General features: G+C 34.1%; 1 protein-coding gene across 1 annotated transcript in view; it reads right to left on the bottom strand.

Annotated features, from left to right (window-relative positions):
• Positions 1-20,821, bottom strand: part of LOC117321593 — a 43,613-nt gene extending 22,792 nt beyond the window's left edge. Inside the window, exons 1-16 of the mRNA XM_033876063.1 lie at positions 20,673-20,821; positions 13,694-13,759; positions 12,934-13,161; positions 12,572-12,686; positions 11,890-12,037; positions 10,537-10,639; positions 10,168-10,288; positions 9,819-9,890; positions 9,045-9,174; positions 7,743-7,980; positions 6,786-6,950; positions 4,623-4,765; positions 4,211-4,324; positions 3,739-3,814; positions 2,080-2,135; positions 121-270 (exon numbers count right to left, since the gene is read on the bottom strand). Of these exons, the coding sequence (XP_033731954.1) occupies positions 121-270; positions 2,080-2,135; positions 3,739-3,814; positions 4,211-4,324; positions 4,623-4,765; positions 6,786-6,950; positions 7,743-7,980; positions 9,045-9,174; positions 9,819-9,890; positions 10,168-10,288; positions 10,537-10,639; positions 11,890-12,037; positions 12,572-12,686; positions 12,934-13,161; positions 13,694-13,759; positions 20,673-20,768 (2,021 nt within the window). The 5' untranslated portion in view covers positions 20,769-20,821. The remainder of the gene's footprint in view (positions 1-120; positions 271-2,079; positions 2,136-3,738; positions 3,815-4,210; positions 4,325-4,622; positions 4,766-6,785; positions 6,951-7,742; positions 7,981-9,044; positions 9,175-9,818; positions 9,891-10,167; positions 10,289-10,536; positions 10,640-11,889; positions 12,038-12,571; positions 12,687-12,933; positions 13,162-13,693; positions 13,760-20,672) is intronic.
• Between the last annotated feature and the right edge of the window lie 681 nt (positions 20,822-21,502).

The following is a 21,502-nucleotide window of genomic DNA, read 5'->3' as shown; positions in this document are numbered from 1 at the left end:
GACAATAAAACTACGATGTAATCTTATAAAACGCTCAAGTAATTTGCACGTTTAAGAACCCTTCTTTATTGATACAAACGTATATGTTTAAATTGACCATAACGATAAACATCAGCATACCTCTTTGTGAATTCGTCATAACGTTTCCGAACTGGAAGACCCAGCTTCCTGATTTTGGCTACCTCAGCAATCCCGTTATACAGTATCTGTTCTGAGACCTTCTCATCATCGAAGTTGTTCGGCTGGAGAAACATGTTTGGTTTAATACATCTGCCGAGAAGATTAAACATACAGTTGTATAATTATTATTGGATCTGTCTCGAAATCTGTAGAGTAAGGGTACGTGATTTCGTACAGGGCGTGATTTCGTACAATAAATTGTTTTTTCCAATGTTTCAATCGATCGCCTGCGATGGAGGCTTAAAATCATTTCGACGGCAAACCACCGCCATAGTCTCTCTTCGGTGATGCTAAATATAGAATTTCAGAATAACCTCGTTTTGAAAACGCAAATTGGAATTTGCATTTTGTCGTCTGCAGAATGGGACCAGGGTAGCTTAAAAACATAATTTGAAATATAATCTAGCCAGCTGACCATGATAATTTTGAGAGGTAATTGAAATAAGATCATTCTTTACCATTTTCACCAAAATTGTTTTAATATGAGCTCCAATAATTTGATAACACCGTATATTGATGTAACAAGCCCAATCATCGACAGGGCAGATATCGTAGGGAGCCTTCATTATTCCGAAAAAGGTTGACATGATTGATTGTATTTTGGTCTTAAAAACTGTATGGAGCTTTAAAATTGTTTATTACAATTCCAGCCAGATAATCCTTATAATATATATATATAGTAAGTGCTATATTCCCACAGAATGGGTCGATGGCATGCAAAAAGTGACACGTTTTTTTTAAAAAGTTCATATTTCTTTCAAAAAACATTTCTGTCGTTTGAAAATCGGCAGAACTGATTAAAATATGCTGAATTAAATCTGCATATACTTATATTTGCCATATTTACTAAGAACCACACATTTGAAGGGTGTACGAAATCACGTTCCCAACTGCCGCTAAACACGGAAGTAAAGAATGGTAAAGGAAAGATCCCCTGCGCATATGACGTCACATTACCAAAAATATCGCAGATTGTGTACATCTTTTAGGTCGATGTAGATAAAAACGTCTTCTAGATGCATTTAAGAAAAAAAATGCAAATATGTGTGAAAAGTGTACGAAATCAGGTACCCTCACTCTAGGAAACTTTATGCTTATTCAGACAAGAACTTGATAGAAGATTTAACTTTCCTGATATACATATGCAGATATAGTTTCGTATACTGCAGTCTTTTTAATACAATGCAATAATTCACGTGATTAATTTATCGCACGTTCGAATTATCTGTAACATACATTTTTTAAAACCTTAATTTGTAATCAAAACAAACAAATGATAATCCCACTCGTGCTACACCATTACGATAAAGATCCAATATGTGATATCATTATAAATAAAAATGTTTCTTTTTTTGTTTGTTCAACAGACTAATAAATACTCTCAAAACACAGTCTGTAATGTTTTAGTCTTAAGAAAAAATGATTATGTCATATTATTTCGCTGGCCGTTATAGATACTCATGTACTATTATTATGAATGCTCTTTAGAGAATAAAAGCATCCCTTTATCATTTGCGGACACAATGCCAGTTTATTTTCAATAAAACCAATGGTAAAAGAGTAAATCAATTGAGGTTGACACCTCATTTAATACCTAGTATGTTTCCTCTTTTTTCAATATATATTCAAATCGCTGCACGGGCCTTATTACTGAATGAGGAGCGTTTCAAAAAGTATGTTACAATGGGCGTATTTAAGATCACATGTGCTAACGTATCTGATAGTTATATCGTCAAAAATTAAAATTAACAAAAAATAAATAAATAAATAAAAAAGATCACAAATAATAATTTTCACGATAAAGTTGTCTTTGTCCATTGTAGCACATGCAAGTATAAATTACTAAAATTGACGAAGCTGAAATTATTGACAAGATACGTTTTACCAAAGGGCACATACCGTATGTAATACTGTTCTGCTTGTCTCATTTTTGACAACAGCTCATCCATGGAGGTCTGAAATATATAACATGTACTTATAAATCTGGTATGTGTTTCTGTATTTATGGGTATGTATTGATATCGAGAAAAAAAAATATATGTTTTAGTGATAATTTAATGTCTAAAGTCAAAGTTTAAATTCATCTTAAGATTGAGATACGACAAACAATGAATACTACTCATCTTTACTTATTGAAATACCAGTTCTGATTTTATTTTTGATATAGGTTTGTGATCGTGTTAAAGCCTACTTATCTTCTAATGTCTACAGTATTCTGTTTCCCGAAGCGTTCAGTAATTGTTCGCATGACAAGTGTGTCCGTTGACACCAAACTACTACTCATTTTGAGAAGGTGAATTCGAATCTGACCTAGATTTATGACAGATGTCGTCGATGTGACCTCGATTTATGACGGATGTCGTCGATGTGACCTAGATTTATGACGATGTCGTCGATGTGACCTAGATGTATGACGATATCGTCGATGTGACCTAGATTTATGACGGATGTTGTCCATGTGACCTAGATTTATGACGGATGTCGTCCATGTGACCTAGATTTATGACGGATGTCGTCGATGTGAACTAGATTTATGACAGATGTTGTCGATGTGACTAAGATTTATGACAGATGTTGTCGATGTGACTTAGATTTATGACAGATGTTGTCGATGTGACTTAGATTTATGACAGATGTTGTCGATGTGACTTAGATTTGTATATTCATATTTTGCGTTTAAGGACTGGGTGTTATAATTACGGTTTCGTTATTATGTCGGTACTCTCTGTTGTTTTTAGTTAGAATTATGGTTTCGTTATTATGTCGGTACTCTGTGTTGTTTTTAGTTATAATTACGGTTTCGTTATTATGTCGATACGCTCTGTTTCTTTTTTAGTTAGAATTATGGTTTCGTTATTATGTCGGTACTCTCTGTTGTTTTTAGTTAGAATTATTGCTTCGTTATTATGTCGGTACTCTCTGTTGTTTTTAGTTAGAATTATGGTTTCGTTATTATGTCGGTACTCTCTGTTGTTTTTAGTTAGAATTATTGCTTCGTTATTATGTCGGTACTCTCTGTTGTTTTTAGTTAGAATTATGGTTTCGTTATTATGTCGGTACTCTCTGTTGTTTTTAGTTATAATTATGGTTTCGTTATTATGTCGGTACTCTGGTTTGTTTTTAGTTAGAATTATGGTTTCGTTATTATGTCGGTATTCTCTGTTGTTTTTAGTTACAATTATGGTTTCGTTATTATGTCGGTACTCTCTGTTGTTTTTAGTTATAATTATGGTTTCGTTATTATGTCGGTACTCTCTGTTGTTTTTAGTTAGAATTATGGTTTCGTTATTATGTCGGTACTCTCTGTTGTTTTTTGTTAAAATTATGGTTTCGTTATTATGTCGGTACTCTGTGTTGTTTTTAGTTAGAATTATGGTTTCGTTATTATGTCGGTATTCTCTGTTGTTTTTAGTTAGAATTCGTTATTATGTCGGTACTCTCTATTGTTTTTAGTTACAATTATGGTTTCGTTATTATGTCGGTACTCTGTGTTGTTTTAGTTAGAATTATGGTTTCGTTATAATTTCTGTATTCTCTGTTGTATTTAGATGTGTTTACCTGGAAGTATGATACCACAGTTTTCTGATCTTTTGGACTAAACACAAGAGTAGTACTCCTTTCTATTTGTCTGCAACTTAAAAAGAACATTATTGTCAATCAAATAAACCATTCTCTGACACCCCTATTTATATTGAAGCGATACCAGTTTCGTGTTGAACTACAATTGTCCCCTTAAACCACAATGCTAGTGTTTGCTGAGGTAATATTCTGTTCAATAATCGATATTAGTATCTATCTTTCAACACATAATGTTAAACTATGTTTAGAAAATTACCCCATACATATCGTTGCAGATGTGTTGAGAGAGCATTCAATATTAAACTAGCTACGAATGACCCGGCCATAATGATTACAGTATAGTATATTTACATTGCCCATTTATTCATATATAAGACATATCAATGATAAATGCAACTATTGGTTGCACTGAACATGTGCTGAAGAGGTTAACCCAGTCTGTGTCACACGCCTTTGTTTCAGAGATCTTCCCAGGTCCACGAGATGTGTTTTCCCTTGTCGCATTGCGGGCTCTGCAAGGCGAGTCGAGTTTTGTTTCGTTGATTTCCTGATGTTGTGGCCGGAACTGAAATATCAAAATTGATCACAAAAAAAACCCAGATTATTCGGCAATATAGTAGTCATATAGTAGTCGTACTTACCACGATTCACCAATGCATTTAAAATGATCATGATAGTAATAAACGGTTTTAATAGAGCCTTCTGACAGGATGTTCATTAGGAGCCAGAATCAAACCTAAGATACTTGGTAAATAAAAGTGATCATAACAATTATATCTTTGATCATGAATTCTGAACTTAATGTTCAACTGAACATGTCTTACAGATTTTTATTTACAATCTAGGTAGAAGGGAGTATTTACGCCGAAATTGTCCCTGTCGGTCCTTTCCTGATTGTAAACAGATCCGACACGAATGGATTGCTGCTATGCTTCATACATGTGGTTACATCCGGACTCAACAGGTCTCGATTCTTCTCAATCAACATCGATCCGCTATACCACACCTGTGAAATTAATACGTGTTTCCATTGTAGGAGGCATACTTTGGACAAACAAGTAGTTAATTAATGGAATGTTTAAATTAAGGCACAATGCGCCAGTATCGAAAAAAAAAAAAAACTGCGCGCCTAATTGAGTCAACGTGTTTTAAAATGTGATATTTTAGTTACATATTAATCGATCATTTATTCAATTAAAGCGATACAAGAACCTAAATCATCAAATTGGCTGTTTTTGTACATATTTTCGGGGTTGAAACATTGTTCATCTCGACTGTTGCTTGTAAACTAGAAAGCCGAATCGGTAATAGGGTAAGTCACGTAACGAGGGCATTTACTGTCGTCAAATAGAAAACACGTTTTTATCAGAAGAAGTGACGGAAGATCCGAGTGATTTTCCATTTTTTAGATATCAACCGAAAATTGCTGCAGTAAGTTTTAATTTAAGTTATAAATTGAAAGTGTTAGTTTTGTAACATACTCTTGACAAGAATCACGTTTATATCTTTTTCTGCTCATGAATTTTAAATTATAATCGCTTTAAACATATGTAAGCTGTTCTGCTGACATGCCCCCTCATCGTATCCATTATCTCATTTTGAGGTAGATCTAGCCAGGAGCGTGGAGACGGACACCGAGACCAGTAAAACAAGAGGTGTCTCAAAAATTTCTTTCGTTTATACACCTGATGACCTCTCTGCTATTTACACAGGTGCTTGGTACGATTCTCAAACCATCGGTTCCTGATCGCATGTATTACATGTGTATTATACAATGCGTGTATGGGCCGTGGGTTGGGAATTCGTATCAAGTCCCTGTGGTTATAGCATATCAATATGAACCTTTCTCTTAATCTTCTCTATTATGTATTTTCGGACATGATATACAAAACTGATAATCGGAAACGTTGATGTCATTGCACATCTTAGAAATAAAAATAAAATCAAAACACAGGGACTTATACATGTTTGATAGTAGGGGTAGTATATACATTTATTAACTCTAAGAAGAGAAACCGAACAATCATTTTATATTTTATTTCATCTTCCCTACAAGTGTTGAGCTAGTTCTGACAACGAATTCAAAAACTAGGTAGGCTATAGGCATGTCACTAACGAGTAGCTAATTATCCAAACCAAATACACAGATTTAGTGCTTTTAAATACTAATATAATGTTATGTCCCGTCTGTGGTGCGAAACTCTCGTTGAAATCAACGAACTTTGTCGATTTTTTTACATACTTGAATCGCTATGTTGACAAAAAGGACCAAATTCAAATTGGCTGTTTATGGCGCCATCCAAGGTGGTATATATCTGCATTAGTGCGGCACTTGCGGTTGGGAAACAGAGACGTTTCCGAGTGACTTAATGTCGTGTGCCGATAGGTTTCTCGATAGTATGTTACCTGTGTTATATATGTGTCGCTCTGCCGAAGTGTATGGGTACTATACACAATACCGCGTTAACAGAACATTTTTGAGATGATCGCTGTAATGGACGTTAAAGGTCTCCATCTCCGTGCTCTGCACTAGGTCTACCTCAAAATGGGAAAGGTCTAGTATACCAATCAAAAAATGGACTAGCAACTTAACCATGAAGGCGGACCAATAGAACACTAATTCAACAGAACAGCAGAACACCAATTCAACTAAAGAGTAGCATACCCATTCAACAGAATAGCAACATACTTATTCAACAGAACAGCAGCACACTAATTCAACAGAACAGTGGCTTTCTAATTCAACAAACTAGTGGCACAATAATTCATTATTTGAAATATACAGGGATAGAAAATCTAAAATTGATAATATGAAGCAACTTGTCGGTTAAATTTCGCATCGAACGTGTTTTGTGGTGAAAATTACATTTGCATATAATTTTGGTTTGTTTGATAATTAAATCTATATGTGTTAAGAAGAAATATTTCATCTTTAATTAAACAAATATCTAATTCATGATAGTATACGATTCACCGATATGCTGTATAAGTAACAAAGCCATAGTTTTGGTGTCAGGAATGTTTACCTTGCCAGCAAAATGTTTGATGCCAAACTCCGCTAAACCACGGGAAGATGGCGTGAAACATTCGTGTGTATCGTAATTGTCTTTGAGGTTCTTGATGAATCTTTTATTCGAACCATGTCCAAGCTTTGACTCCTCTTCAAGTAACGGCAGCACGCCGAAGGTTTTCTACAAGTAAAGTGTGGCTAATCAAACAATGGATGCTGTGTAGTGAAGAAATTGATGTAGAGTCATAAACACTGCCACTATACTCGACGGTTCGAGCTGTCGCATATATAAGCCGAAATGAAATACATGTTATATTACAGTTATATATACAGCATAGATATACATAAACAGCGCCGATATGATCTAACAAAGAGTGTGATGAATATCAATACAAAACCGAAATGAATTATAAAGAGACATCCAATGAAAAGACAAACCTCTTTTACACTCTTTAAAATGTCCATTAAAGGAACAATAGTGTCTTTTCCATTGTTTTCCCATTTAGCTACATCTGTTTGCACTGACAATGAATTGCAGCATATCTGTCATGTGATGTTGTTTACATGGTATTGTAACAGCGACACCTCGTAACACACAACATAGCCTAGCCTATGTCGTAAACCTGCTCCTGTATTCATAAACTATCAGCTTTATACATTATTAACGTTTAATATTTTAGAATTTCATGTCTTTTGTTATGATAACATAGTTGCAATAATTATCTTTGTAAAGCAATCTTCAATGAAAACTTCACAGAGACTTTATTATGATAAAGGTGTGTTTTATGACCTGTTCACACAATGCTATTCATTACGCTTTCGCTTACCGCACCAATGCGTCGTTCTGTTAAGATTTTTTTTTTTTTTTTACATTTATGTGCTACTAGAATTGAAATAATTATGTCTTCAAGTATATCACGGGTTTGGTGTTTTAATCAAGTGTGTCCTTTACGTAGGTAAGCTACATACTTACCTTCATAAACATGTTCAACACTTCGTCATTGTTCCTAAAATCAATATCCGGTATTTTGATTCCTTCCTCCTTGTAAATAGACATCTCAGAGTCTACAATTTTCTTGCTGGTGAAATTCTGCAGTCTTTCATTGATGAGATTAACACAAATTTGCTCCAGACTGTTTGATTTCAGATTCTCAAAGCCAGCAATATCAAGGATTCCAATATTAGTACATATCCCCGTGGAAACACTTAAACTGGAAAGAAAACGACCCAACTAAATCATTTTTTCAATCATGTACGTAGCTATATTATATTTTCTACATGTTCAAGGATTCATCAACATGATCATGTAAACGGCTTTCATCCAGCTAGCCCTTTCCCGTAGATTTCTTCTATGAGTTGTTATTAATAAGGTATTAAGAGGTAAATGTAATTCACATAAAATGCAATGTTTCACTTACATCCATTATAACGTATTATTAACGAGGAAGAGTTTGAATAGCATATACATTACACCACTGTGACTTGTCGTTTGATATTTGACCAAGGGTCTGGTGTTAACTATACTAAGAGGTAATGCTTTCCAAATCTAGAGCACAAACAGTCTGTTACAAAGGTAATTCATCTTAAGAACTATAATCAACATTATGGATAATATACAATACTGTACAGAGAGATCTTTTCTTTGGTTTTAAGTCTGATTCATCCATGCTTGAAAATATTCAACTCTTCTACAGATATTTTTTGGACAATCGAGCCAGATTACATGTGCCGGATTTGTTTATGTGTCTATCATTTAAATTCCCATTGAAATCTTATCTTGCCCAATCCTCATTATGAAACATTTTCATCGTGTCGTTAAGTATAAATTTGAAAAGACCGATTGAAATAAAAAAAAAAAAAATAGAAATAGAAATGATATAGTACTGCTGAATCTGGATAAACAAAGGTTACCCATTCATTCGTGCGTTCGTTCGTTCATTCATGCGTTTCTTCATTTCTTCATTCATTCATTTATTCATGCATTTATTTATTCATTCATTCATTCATTCATATCTTAATATCTTAATTTTATAGAGGAAATAGCATGTATTGGCTAAAATCGGGACAAACGACTTAAAATAAGTGTTGTTTAGAGTTGACAAGCGTGCATGGGAAGAAGATGTTACCATTACATACCTATTTTCTATATACATTGTGCAGTTGAAGTGTTGATGTAGCATGTGACAATAATCACATAGTGACACTTCCTTTTTGGCCGTTATATGTTAATCCAAACAGTATTATCATATAAGGTCTTTGTAAAGTAAATACTAACTTTGACGGATGGAGGTTTATGTTGATCTGCCGTACAACCCAACCAAACAGGCGTTCATACAGAGCTTTGGCAAGTGCGTCTCTTCTATCTATAGCTTGTGACATGGAGTTTCTTTTCACGATCACTTCTCCTATGATTGAGAAAAGATTTCTGTTATGTATTCCCCAATGAGGTGTTCTCCTGATGTTTAATGTATTATAAATTATCATAAACTCATAATCTGGCACAGTTTGTTCAATGTAAATACTGTAAGTCCTACGTGTATTATAAAGATAGGACTGGATTATCAATTTATGACATGTGTTAAAAACATCGTGTTCTACTGTGTGGATCTTCTTTCCCCTTTTTCAGTCGAAATAGGTTACATTACAATTACAAAATTTACATGATAATTTACAAATGTAATGTTCTTGACTTTTCTCTTGTTAAAACATAGCTGTGATGTCATCTTTTGTCGTTGCCAGTACTTTATTTGGCCATTGTCTACAGTAATAAGTTACCTGTAGTTTAGATAACCTGTAACTGTATATTAGTTAAGCTGTAGTTTAGTTAACCTGTAACTGTATATTAGTTACCTGTAGCCGTAGATTTGTTCCGACTAATCTACAGATTCTTATGAACTAATCTACAGTGAAAGGTAGAGAACTACCTGTAAAAATGAGATAGTAGAAAGGAAAATAACATGGTGCCTCGAATTGTCCATTATCTTGACTAACGTACTGTTTTTGATGTTTCTCTTATACAGTGGGTTGATCTAAGTATTGCAAAACCTACCCACATATGTCTGTTTTGTTGCGATTAAGGCATGGCCAAGGTCTTCGTATGGAACGCTCAGTAAATCTGCCACTGATATAGAAAGACATAGCGAGAAGGCGATTAGTTTGTACAAGCATATTGAATTACCCTAGATACGGGTGATGGATGCGTGTTGATCGGAACGTCCTAATCATTGACGAAATATTACAACTTTAAATGATAACTTATTACTGGATGTTTATGTTCGAACAGTTTCATCAATTTACAATCAAAGCAATAGGACTTTATACAAAATATGCATACCACAGTATAATGAAAGCAAACCTGATGAAACAGAGGGCGACACCAATGGATATATAATCCTTACCATTCTCTAGCAGTGTAGCATCTCGGATCTGAAGAGGCTCGTTAGGATCATCGGGTTCCACAAAGTCCACTTGGGTGATATGTAGTATGGCCGCCAGTACTGTGTGGATTATGTCCATGTCCTAATGATAGCATAATAAACTCGTGGTGTATCTCATAAAAAAAACTATAATGTATAATTCCATATCACAAACCAGTAATGCTTGAAGCTTACAACTCTGCACGATTATCCTTTGGTACTACTTGGTTGCAGTTTAATCATTTACCCGTGCGTATCATTTAATAACATAAATCGCTCGTTATTTTTTACGGTGATACACAACAGGGTTATCAAAATCACTCATTTCTACAGTCGAACAATGGTAAATACCTGAAGGTCCATATCTATGGACTTGAGAACCGCCATCTGCTCAAGATACATGTTACTGTGGAATTCCCTTCTGCTTATTAAGTCTTTGTTCCGCTTTAGAATCCTGCAAAAATCGTAAAGTATATTGTCTATACCTACACAATCCAATTCATAGCTTGATATGCTATATGAGTACCTACAAATGTATGTTTTGTTTGAATCCTTCAATTTATCAAACAATTTAAGCTAGTGAAATACAGTGAACGTATACAACGGGTATTTTGATATTTAACACACATTAATTTTGATACAATTTATCATGTATATTCGGTACACATATATTTTGATACTATCTATCATGTATATTCGGTAAATATACATTTTGATACTATCTATTATGTATATTCGGTACACATACTTTTGATACTATCTATCATGTATATTCGGTATACATACATTTTGATAGTATCTATCATGTATATTCGTATACCTACAATTTGATACTATCTAAATTCGGTACATATACATTTAAATAGTATCTATCACGCATATTCGGTAAACATACATTTTTATACTATCTACCATATATATTCGTACACATGCAATTTGATACTATCTATCATGTATATTCGGTACATATACATTTTGATACTATCTATCATGTATATTCGGTAAACATACATTTTGATACTATCTATCATGTATATTCGGTACACATACTTTTGATACTATCTATCATGTATATTCGGTACACATACTTTTGATACTATCTATCATGTATATTCGGTATACATACATTTTGATAGTATCTATCATGTATATTCGTATACCTACAATTTGATACTATCTAAATTCGGTACATATACATTTTAATAGTATCTATCACGCATATTCGGTAAACATACATTTTTATACTATCTACCATATATATTCGTACACATGCAATTTGATACTATCTATCATGTATATTCGGTACATATACATTTTGATACTATCTATCATGTGTATTCGGTACATATACATTTTGATAATATCTATCATGTATATTCGGTAAACATACAATTTGATACTATCTATCATGTATATTCGGTACACATACATTTTGATACTATCTATCATGTATATTCGGTATACATACATTTTGATACTATCTATCATGTATATTCGGTAAACATACATATTGATACTATCTAACATGTATATTCGGTATACACATACATTTTGATACAATCTATCAGGTATATTCGGTACACATACATTTTGATACTATCTATCATGTATATTCGGTACACATACATTTTGATACTATCTATCATGTCTATCCGGTAAACATACATTTTGATACTATCTATCATGTATATTCGGTAAACATACCGGTAAGTACTCGCATCCTTTAATCGAAGGCGTTTCAGCATGGAAGGAGAAGCTCCGGCCAAAAGGCAGTAGAAAATATGAAAATTGCCCTCATTGCCCAGCTGGTCAACCACGCGTGATTTCTCCAGCAGATAGTCCCTCACAATGGCTGAAAATAAATGTTTCTCAACAAACATTCATTATCTGCTTTACACGTGGTATGTGTAGTTTAATCTTACACCTGGTTTTAACAATGGATAGGGTTATTCAAACTAGATATGAATGCTCTATTTCAGTTTTCAATGCTATAAGCATAGGACATGTATTGCTGACAATGCTGTGTATTGTTTAACACCTATCCCCTGTAAACTTTTGTTTGAGTCAGCATGCTAAATGTAACAGTAGGAGCGAAATTCGGTTGTTATATTGATATTGATTATTTCGATGAATGATTTAAAGATAAAAGAAAATGACCGCGCCAATTAAACAACTGGGTTATGATATTCAAGTATCAGAATTAGTCAATGATATTAGCATCAGCTTTTCAAAACAGGGGTAGTGCGATGTCTTAATCTTAGATCTCCAGATTTGTGTAAAAAGAGAGAGAGAGAGAGAGAGAGAGAGAGAGAGAGAGAGAGAGAGATATGAAGTTAGTGCACATTATAAACACATATGACAGTTTCACAAGATACACAAGTATTACCTCCCTTGACCTGTCCATCAGCAGAAAATATCACCTCTAAATATTTGGCAAATCTGCTGGAATTGTCATTCATCGTTGTTTTGGCGTTACCAAATGCTTCCAGGAGCGGATTAATCTTTTAAAAAATGAAGTAATGTTATTGGAATAGGAATAGTTGATATTTATCATATATATGTGATATTAAATTAATCAAATTCATTGTATATCACATGCATCAGTCGAAAAAATATTAAGTATGAAGCAAACACAGAAAAAAAATAGATAGAAACAAAATATACCAAGGATACTAAATAAAGATTAAAAACTAACACAAAAGCAAAATACATCATGGAATTAAAGTCTTAATAACGGAGAATGCTCACCTTGACAATTCGTTCTTGGAGATTGTCGGGTTGTCTTCGACACATTGATACGAGATGCTTGACAATGAACTTTGTGTTCTCTGTCTTTCCTGATCCAGATTCTCCTCCTACAAGGATCACCTGATTCGTGTGCGTCTCCTGCATTCGACCATACGCACGCGCTGCCACGTGAAACACATGCGGGGAGGGAGTACGTTGTAACGTCCTCCAGTTATACTCTTCATGTTGCTTTGAAACAAGTTGATATTGATGAATTAATTGCATGAAGAATGCATACTACGTATAACGAATGTCAATACGATATAAAGCTAAATGGTTTACTTTATGCACTACGTAGGCATACTCCATCATAGTATCGAGGGTGTGAATAAGTAAATCTTGAATAATCTTGCTTTAATTCAAATTGGGTTTTTATCGACTTGCATAGTATCCTAAAAATGTTTTTTTGCGAAAGAAATTAAGTTCGTCAGCCTTAGAATGACTTTGGTGGTTATGGGCAATCTCCACTGACAGTATACTGGTGTTTCATCTCAATCGCTAGGCTATGTGCCTGAAAGAAGTAACAGCTAACCTCCATCACTGATTTGCCAGGAAATCTGCAGAAATGACAGTTATAACAGCCAATATCGGGAACGAGTAACTGATGTAGTGTCTTATTTCTAATAAGCAATTGTGTTTTATATCATGGTAGCCTTAACTGTCGTACCAGGAAGTTCCCTAACAATTGCTTAGATGTCACATTCGTTCACAATTTATTTACCTTTTCTCCAAATATGGGAAGATCTTTGTAGGGATTTACTGCTATGAGTATGTCACCGCAATTGGTCTGAAAATAAAATAATAAAATACCGGTGATAGCGGTATGCGAGGTATGTTCACGACCAAACATAACTGCCAATTGATTTATATACATGGGAGTGAGTTATAATGAAGATATAATTTAAAAAAAATCATTATGACTATAGATTATCAAATGAATAAACAATTCAAGTAAACTATTCCAATAAACTATTCCGATGCCGATAGCAGAAGTTCACACTATTCACTTTTCAAAACACTCTGCTGTTTCTAAAGTTCATCACATCCTGTGCCATGGTTAGCTCTCTCCGTTCGCTTCCTATGCCTTCTGGAAATTCGATTCTCTTTTGCCATCGGCATCGGAATAGATATGATAAGCACACATAAATTTACACAGATATATATAGAGAGATAAGGGGAATTAAAATCTATACGAATCGAGAATATACTTCTGAGTGTTTTTACATATTGTAACATTATCCTCTATGGATAAATCACTGCTTCCATACAGTAATAGCTGCAGATCTAGCGGTATGAAATTGTTCAGATTTCGGTACAATTCGATTCTCTGTTCAACATAATTATTACAGACGAAGAAGAAATGATATGTATCCTCAATAGGATGACCACATTGACAGTAACTATAATCAGTCAGATGAGATCGGAAAAGGTCATTATCTAAAGTACTACAACTATTTCTTAATCTTGCATGCAATATATTAGATTTTCTATTTCCAACAGAGTAATAATAAGGTACTTTTGATATATTAGTGATAGACTTTTTAAAAACTAAGTATGAGTTACTTTGCCTAGTTTCTAAATCTAATTGGTTCCAAAGTCGAATAGTAGCCGGGGAAAACGAAATATTGGTCAAATGAAGTCGGAAATTTGGTAAAGAGTAGTTATTGGCGTCTCGGACTGCCAATGTTAACATAGTCACAGAAAACATCATCACTTCAAAGGTCAAATCGTCCTCGTATTATTTACACACTCGTTTAAAGCCTCTCTATGTTTTCGAAACAAAACTAAATTATAATTTTGTTTTTGTTATTTTCTTTTTAATCCAGATATTTTTCTAAATACATGGTATAGTTAAATAAAATCCGTGTAATACATTCATGCATCACACGACTCATAATAAAGAGAGAGACTAGTTTTTGCACTGCAGCTTTAGATAGAACAAAAATCTGCTTTTAAAAAAAAGTAAAATTGAACGACAAGCTTGTTTTTTTTGTGAGTGAAATGTTTTCGGCTTTAAACTGTAAGTAAATAGTGCCATATACATAAATACCCTTTGTTTATAAGAGAATAATAATTATTTCATATAACATTTGTGAAAAAATTAATAGCAGCCCAAAAGTAAGAATACTTCCTGATTCTAATATACATGTGTCAAGATGAAGGGTAATTATCATACTCTCAGATATAAACTTCAACTGCAATTAAAATTGAAAATGAGGAGATACAGACTTAATAAAGGGGCATACCTGCCATTAAAACAACAACAACAACAACAACAAAAATCATACAGATCAAGAGCAAATTTGAATTTCAAAATGTTTATATAAGGACTATGGGTGAGCTGTGTAATAGCTATTGACTGAGGTTTTTGAAAAAAAATATTTCACGGAGTTTTTCCATTTTCTTTCAAGTTTTCCTATAAAGCTTTCCCCTTTACCATATGCTATAGTTCATTTCGTTTATTACATATTTAATGACAATGTATTTTGAAGGCATCTTGTTTTATAGATAACGAGTTAGGTCAGAAGTAAAATTTCATTATTAAGTCAATCAATTATTCCTGGTTGTAACAATATTCCGAAGATTCGTTACTAAAATAGAATTGAATAACTAAAGTTTCTAAAAAATGTTTGAAAACTCTGTGAGAAATATTGTGCACTTGTGTTTCACTGGTGTAGAAGACACATAAAGCATTATCAGAGAGTCTGAGAGGTCAGCCTCGTATAGATACATATTTGTTGTCAGAATATGATGGAGAATTCTTACTTGGAGCCATGGGTGTTTGATGTTGGTGGTGGTACAAAATAGGATTTAACATATTTTTCCCATTTGTTGTTCCCGATGTCGAATAGTTCATCCCATTTTTTTCTATCAGTGATCGGAGCGTATTACATGTAAGTTCCTATGCACCTATAATGGGTTTTTTATTATTATTGTATAAAAAGTCACAAAATTACAAAAATAGAATATATACCCAAATGGTGATATAATGTGAGAATCGATACCGTAGTTTTCCATAATTGCAATAAAAACTGGGAAACTACCCACTGATTACGGGGATTCAGTTTCTAATGTGGTGCCCCACTCTCTATATGTAAATGACCCGCGAAAAATAGGTCACACAAGCAATGCCCACACTAGTATGTTTTGAAGAATAGCGGATTAAAGCAGCGTAAAATCGATCAGAGGCACTGGTTCATGTCGCGAGGCAAAAGAAAGGATTGGGTAAAATCACATCATCATCCAGGACTTATAGTGTGAGCCTTTTAGACATAAACAAAAGAAAGGTTAAACGTGAAAAACCATCATGACTTGGCAATAAACTTCTCGGTGTGTGATTAACAAACTCATTCTTTTTTTTTTATCATCCGAGGATGTAACTCGGTGCGCGCAGAAACGGTTCACGTTCTATTTTAAGAAGTTTATCACATACTTAATTGTGACGTACATGTAACTCAGCAGATTTCAAAGGGCTATTCCTGTTCACTGAGGGGCCGCAGAACGTTCCGAAGGGGCACCACCCGTGTATTATCAGAGGGTTGTGTGATGCATTGAAGTATGCAAGTACGAAATCAAAATATCCTGATTACTGTCGGAAAAGATGAGTCACAATAAAAAAGATAAAAATAAATCTGGTCCTGTCACGTTAAACAACACTCAGGTCTGCAAATAAAATGTATATAATAAAGTATCTGTGCAGCATTATTCACGTACATCCTCTACTCATATATCAGTAAGGCTGCTCTATTCTTCCTGGTAGCATGGAATGCTATGCAACAGATCCAAGCAAAATTCTGTTTATCAGATGGGGTGTTTAAAAAAATATAAAAATATGCATAGCTGAAACAGATGAAATAACAGGCGTGTAGTTTATGCAGCGAAAATTGAAGTCTCTGTTGTTATGCGATTTACCAATCTACGTCAGACATACAGAGCACACAATTATCTATCTCTACCTAAATACAATGATTATAGAGATAAATACAGTACCCGCGGGCATAATTTAGTTATTTGATAAGGGGCACTTACACAAAACACGGCAGGTTGTGCTACTAATTTTTTTAAAAATGCAGTTTACCTGTGTGTTTTGTATCAATTACCTGTGTGCTTAGTGTCATTTACCTGGGTGTTTTGTGTCATTTACCTGTGTGTTTTGTGTCATTTACGTGTGTGTTTTGTATCATCTACCTGTGTGTTTTGTATCATTTACATGTACGTGTGTGTTTCGTGTCATTTACGTGTGTGTTTTGTGTCATTTACCTGTGTGTTTGTATAATTTTCCTGTGTGTTTTGTGTCATTTACCTGTGTGTCTTGTGTCATTTACATGTGTTTTGTGTCATTTACCTGTGTGTTTTGTGTCATTTACCTGTGTGTTTTGTATCATTAACCTGTGTGTTTTGTATCATTTACCTGTGTGTTTTGTGGCATTTACCTGTGTGTTTTGTATCATTTACCTGTGTGTTTTGTGTCATTTACCTGTGTGTTTTGTGTCATTAACCTGTGTGTTTTGTGTCATTTACCTGTGTTTTGTATCATTTACCTGTGTGTTTTGTATCATTTACCTGTGTGTTTTGTGTCATTTACCTGTGTGTTTTGTGTCATTTACCTGTGTGTTTTGTATCATTTACCTGTGTGTTTTGTGGCATTTACCTGTGTGTTTTGTATCATTTACGGGTGTGTTTTGTATCATTTACCTGTGTGTTTTGTATCATTTACCTGTGTGTTTTGTATCATTTACCTGTGTGTTTTGTGGCATTTACCTGTGTGTTTTGTATCATTTACCTGTGTGTTTTGTGTCATTTACCTGTGTGTTTTGTATCATTTACGTGTGTGTTTTGTGTCATTTACCTGTGTGTTTTGCATCATTTACCTGTGTGTTTTGTATCATTTACGTGTGTGTTTTGTATCATTTACCTGTGTGTTTGTATTATTTACCTGTGTGTTTGTATTATTTACCTGTGTGTTTTGTATCATTTACCTGTGTGTTTTGTGTCATTTACGTGTGTGTTTTGTATCATTTACGTGTGTGTTTTGTATCATTTACGGGTGTGTTTGGTATCATTTACCTGTGTGTTTTGTCATTTTCCTGTGTTTTGCGTCATTTACCTGTGTGTTTTGTATCATTTACCTGTGTGTTTTGTATCATTTACGGGTGTGTTGTGTATCATTTACCTGTGTGTTTGTATTATTTACCTGTTTGTTTGTATTATATACCTGTGTGTTTTGTATCATTTATCTGTGTGTTTTGTATCATTTACCTGTGTGTTTTGTGTCATTTACCTGTGTGTTTTGTCATTTTCCTGTGTTTTTTGTCATTAACCTGTGTGTTTTGTGTCATTAACCTGTGTGTTTTGTCATTTTCCTGTGTTTTGCGTCATTTACCTGTGTTTTGTATCATTTACCAGTGTGTTTTGTATTATTTACCTGTGTGTTTTGTATCATTTACCTGTGTGTTTTGTTTCATTTACCTGTGTGTTTTGTATCATTTACGGGTGTGTTTGTATCATTTACCTGTGTGTTTTGTATCATTTACCTGTGTGTTTTGTGTCATTAACCTGTGTGTTTTGTCATTTTCCTGTGTTTTTTGTCATTTACCTGTGTGTTTTGTGTCATTAACCTGTGTGTTTTGTCCTTTTCCTGTGTTTTGCGTCATTTACCTGTGTGTTTTGTGTCATTTACCTGTGTGTTTTGTATCATTTACCAGTGTGTTTTGTATCATTTACCTGTGTGTTTTTTGTCATTAACCTGTGTGTTTTGTGTCATTAACCTGTGTGTTTTGTCATTTTCCTGTGTTTTGCGTCATTTACCTGTGTGTTTTGTGTCATTTACCTGTGTGTTTTGTATCATTTACCAGTGTGTTTTGTATCATTTACATGTGTGTTTTGTGTCATTTACCTGTGTGTTTTGTGTCATTTACCTGTGTGTTTTGTGTCATTTACCTGTGTGTTTTGTGTCATTTACCTGTGTGTTTTGTGTCATTTACCTGTGTGTTTTGTGTCATTTACCTGTGTGTTTTGTATCATTTACCAGTGTGTTTTGTATCATTTACCTGTGTGTTTTGTGTCATTTACCTGTGTGTTTTGTATCATTTACCTGTGTGTTTTGTATCATTTACCTGTGTGTTTTGTGTCATTTACCTGTGTGTTTTGTGGCATTTACCTGTGTGTTTTGTGTCATTTACCTGTGTGTTTTGTGTCATTTACCAGTGTGTTTTGTATCATTTACCAGTGTGTTTTGTATCATTTACCAGTGTGTTTTGTACCGTTGTGCTTTTAACATTTAGCTTTTATTACTCATTTATATATTATATATGTGTTTTAACACATTGGAAATTCTCTTTTCTGTTATATAAAAACTCTTATCCCTATCTGATGAAGCAGACCATTTCTAGGATATTGGCAAGTTATTAATACATTTCCCGTTTTTCAAACAGTGTTAAATAACTGTTTTCCCCCCACAAAATTATCGCGTTGAATTGTACCAAATGGCAATTTACCTACAGCACACATACATTGTATACCCACCCATGTCCTGTTACTGCACTGCCACAAAGTAGACAATATGTCTCAAGGTATAACAATTACTCGACAGTTTAAGATGACACACTCGTTTGTTTTGTTTTGTTTTGTTTTGTTCGGGTAATAACTGGAAATCGGGTGCCTCGAGAGGCAACAGAGAATGTCAGGATTAAAATTATATAGCTCAGGACCACCAACAAGAGGCAGGGGAATATTAAGGTTTCTGTAATATTCTGTCAGTAGAAGGGACGGGCTTAGTATAAGTTTGAAAACTTGTGCCCAATCCATTTTGTATTTAATCAATATGAAAATAAAATATGTTTAAATCAATTTAAATCAAATAGATGACATGGGAGATACAACTGGATACAGAAGACGCAATCATTGTTGAAACTGTATGCTCTCTGATGACGATACTACAATAACAGCTCTGCGATATCACCATGGTCCGTTGAAGAAATATTGATACAGATTTGATAATTATTGATTTCTACAGACTCGTCTGCTTAACAAAAGGCTACTCTATCTTAAATTCATATGTGTAATGAAATATATACACATAATCAGCCAAATATACCTGCGATGCTGCTCTTTATAATTTGTGGAGAACCTTATTTCAACAATTAAAATAACCACCAGATATGATTTCAATAATACGTGTAGGCCTATAATGACTAGTCTTTGTATTTTTTGCGAAATAATCAAGGGACTTTAATAAATAAAAGTCAATTTCAAGTTAAAAATTTATATGAAATACGGCAGGTTTAATTCATTTCAACATGCTAGTATTTCTAAAATATTTATCATCTTCATATCCTAAAAAACTCAAAAATTCAAGTAACCAGGTACATTAGATGTAATAGATAATGGTATGAACATTAATTTTCAATATAGAGCGATGTTGACATTAAAATGTACCGTATTATTATGAGCATAATCAACTTCCATACAGACTTTATCTCAAGAATAACTCCAAATCAAATTGTCCTTTTATCCACCTCTCCAAATAAACATATCTCACCATAAGGTACAGTGTATTTCTCCTAGCTCTGACTCGTCCCCGCTCACTTACTATAGCCTAATCTTTGATATCTTTCCCTTTTTCTGTTTCGTCCCCGCTGTACATAGCATATCTTATATGTGATATCTCTCTAAATCTGACTCGTCTTTGATGTACTTACATATATTCTGTCTTTGGCATATCTCTCCTTGATTGTCTTTCTTATACTGTCACTTTCAACATTTTCCAGCTGGGAAATATCTTCAACATCCGCCATTTTCTAATATTACAGATCGTCATAGGTGAAAAAGCGCTTAGTCCGGACAGGAGATGCTATAAAACGCTCTACCCGGAAGTCTTTTCACACGTCACTTGCGACATGCTGTAATGTCTAGGTGCAAATAAAAAGATGTGTTCGCCATGTCTATGAACCTGATGCAAATCTGCACTGTCGGTCTGTTTGGACTTGATACATAATGTATGTTTAACGATGTGTAAATAAAAACACAGAAATCCTTTCATGGTTACTCACTCACCCTTGCCTCTTCTTAACAACCCCTGTTTTCAACTAATGCAGCCTTTGTTATCTCTTGAGATGATCCGGTTACATCTGAAAGAAAATGTGGCATGCTACCATATCAGCAAGGTTGATCTGCATTAACCGACATTCCAAACGTGTAGAATTACGACAGGCTACACCATTTCTGTAGGTTTTTAGATTGAAGTAAGGGGTGATTTCAATACAATTGAAGAAGTGATGCATATATCATCTAGTAGATGTTTTATAAACTTGTCTATAAAAGGAAAAGACATGCCGTTCTCCGTTTCAGCTCACCAGACCTCTAACTGGCAGAATTAACTTACATTATATTTGTATATTCCGCGAAAATTGTGTAACTAGAGACGGGCCTGTGGGATAAAATATAACCTGCTTTCAAATTACGTCTTAATTAGGAATACAAATATACCCTAACAATACCCCTGTAAGGCAAATCTAGTGAATTCGCCTAC

Source organism: Pecten maximus, chromosome 2, assembly GCF_902652985.1.
Source record: "Pecten maximus chromosome 2, xPecMax1.1, whole genome shotgun sequence".
Taxonomy (NCBI): Eukaryota; Metazoa; Mollusca; class Bivalvia; order Pectinida; family Pectinidae; genus Pecten; species Pecten maximus.
This window is presented reverse-complemented; position numbering and strand designations above follow the sequence as displayed.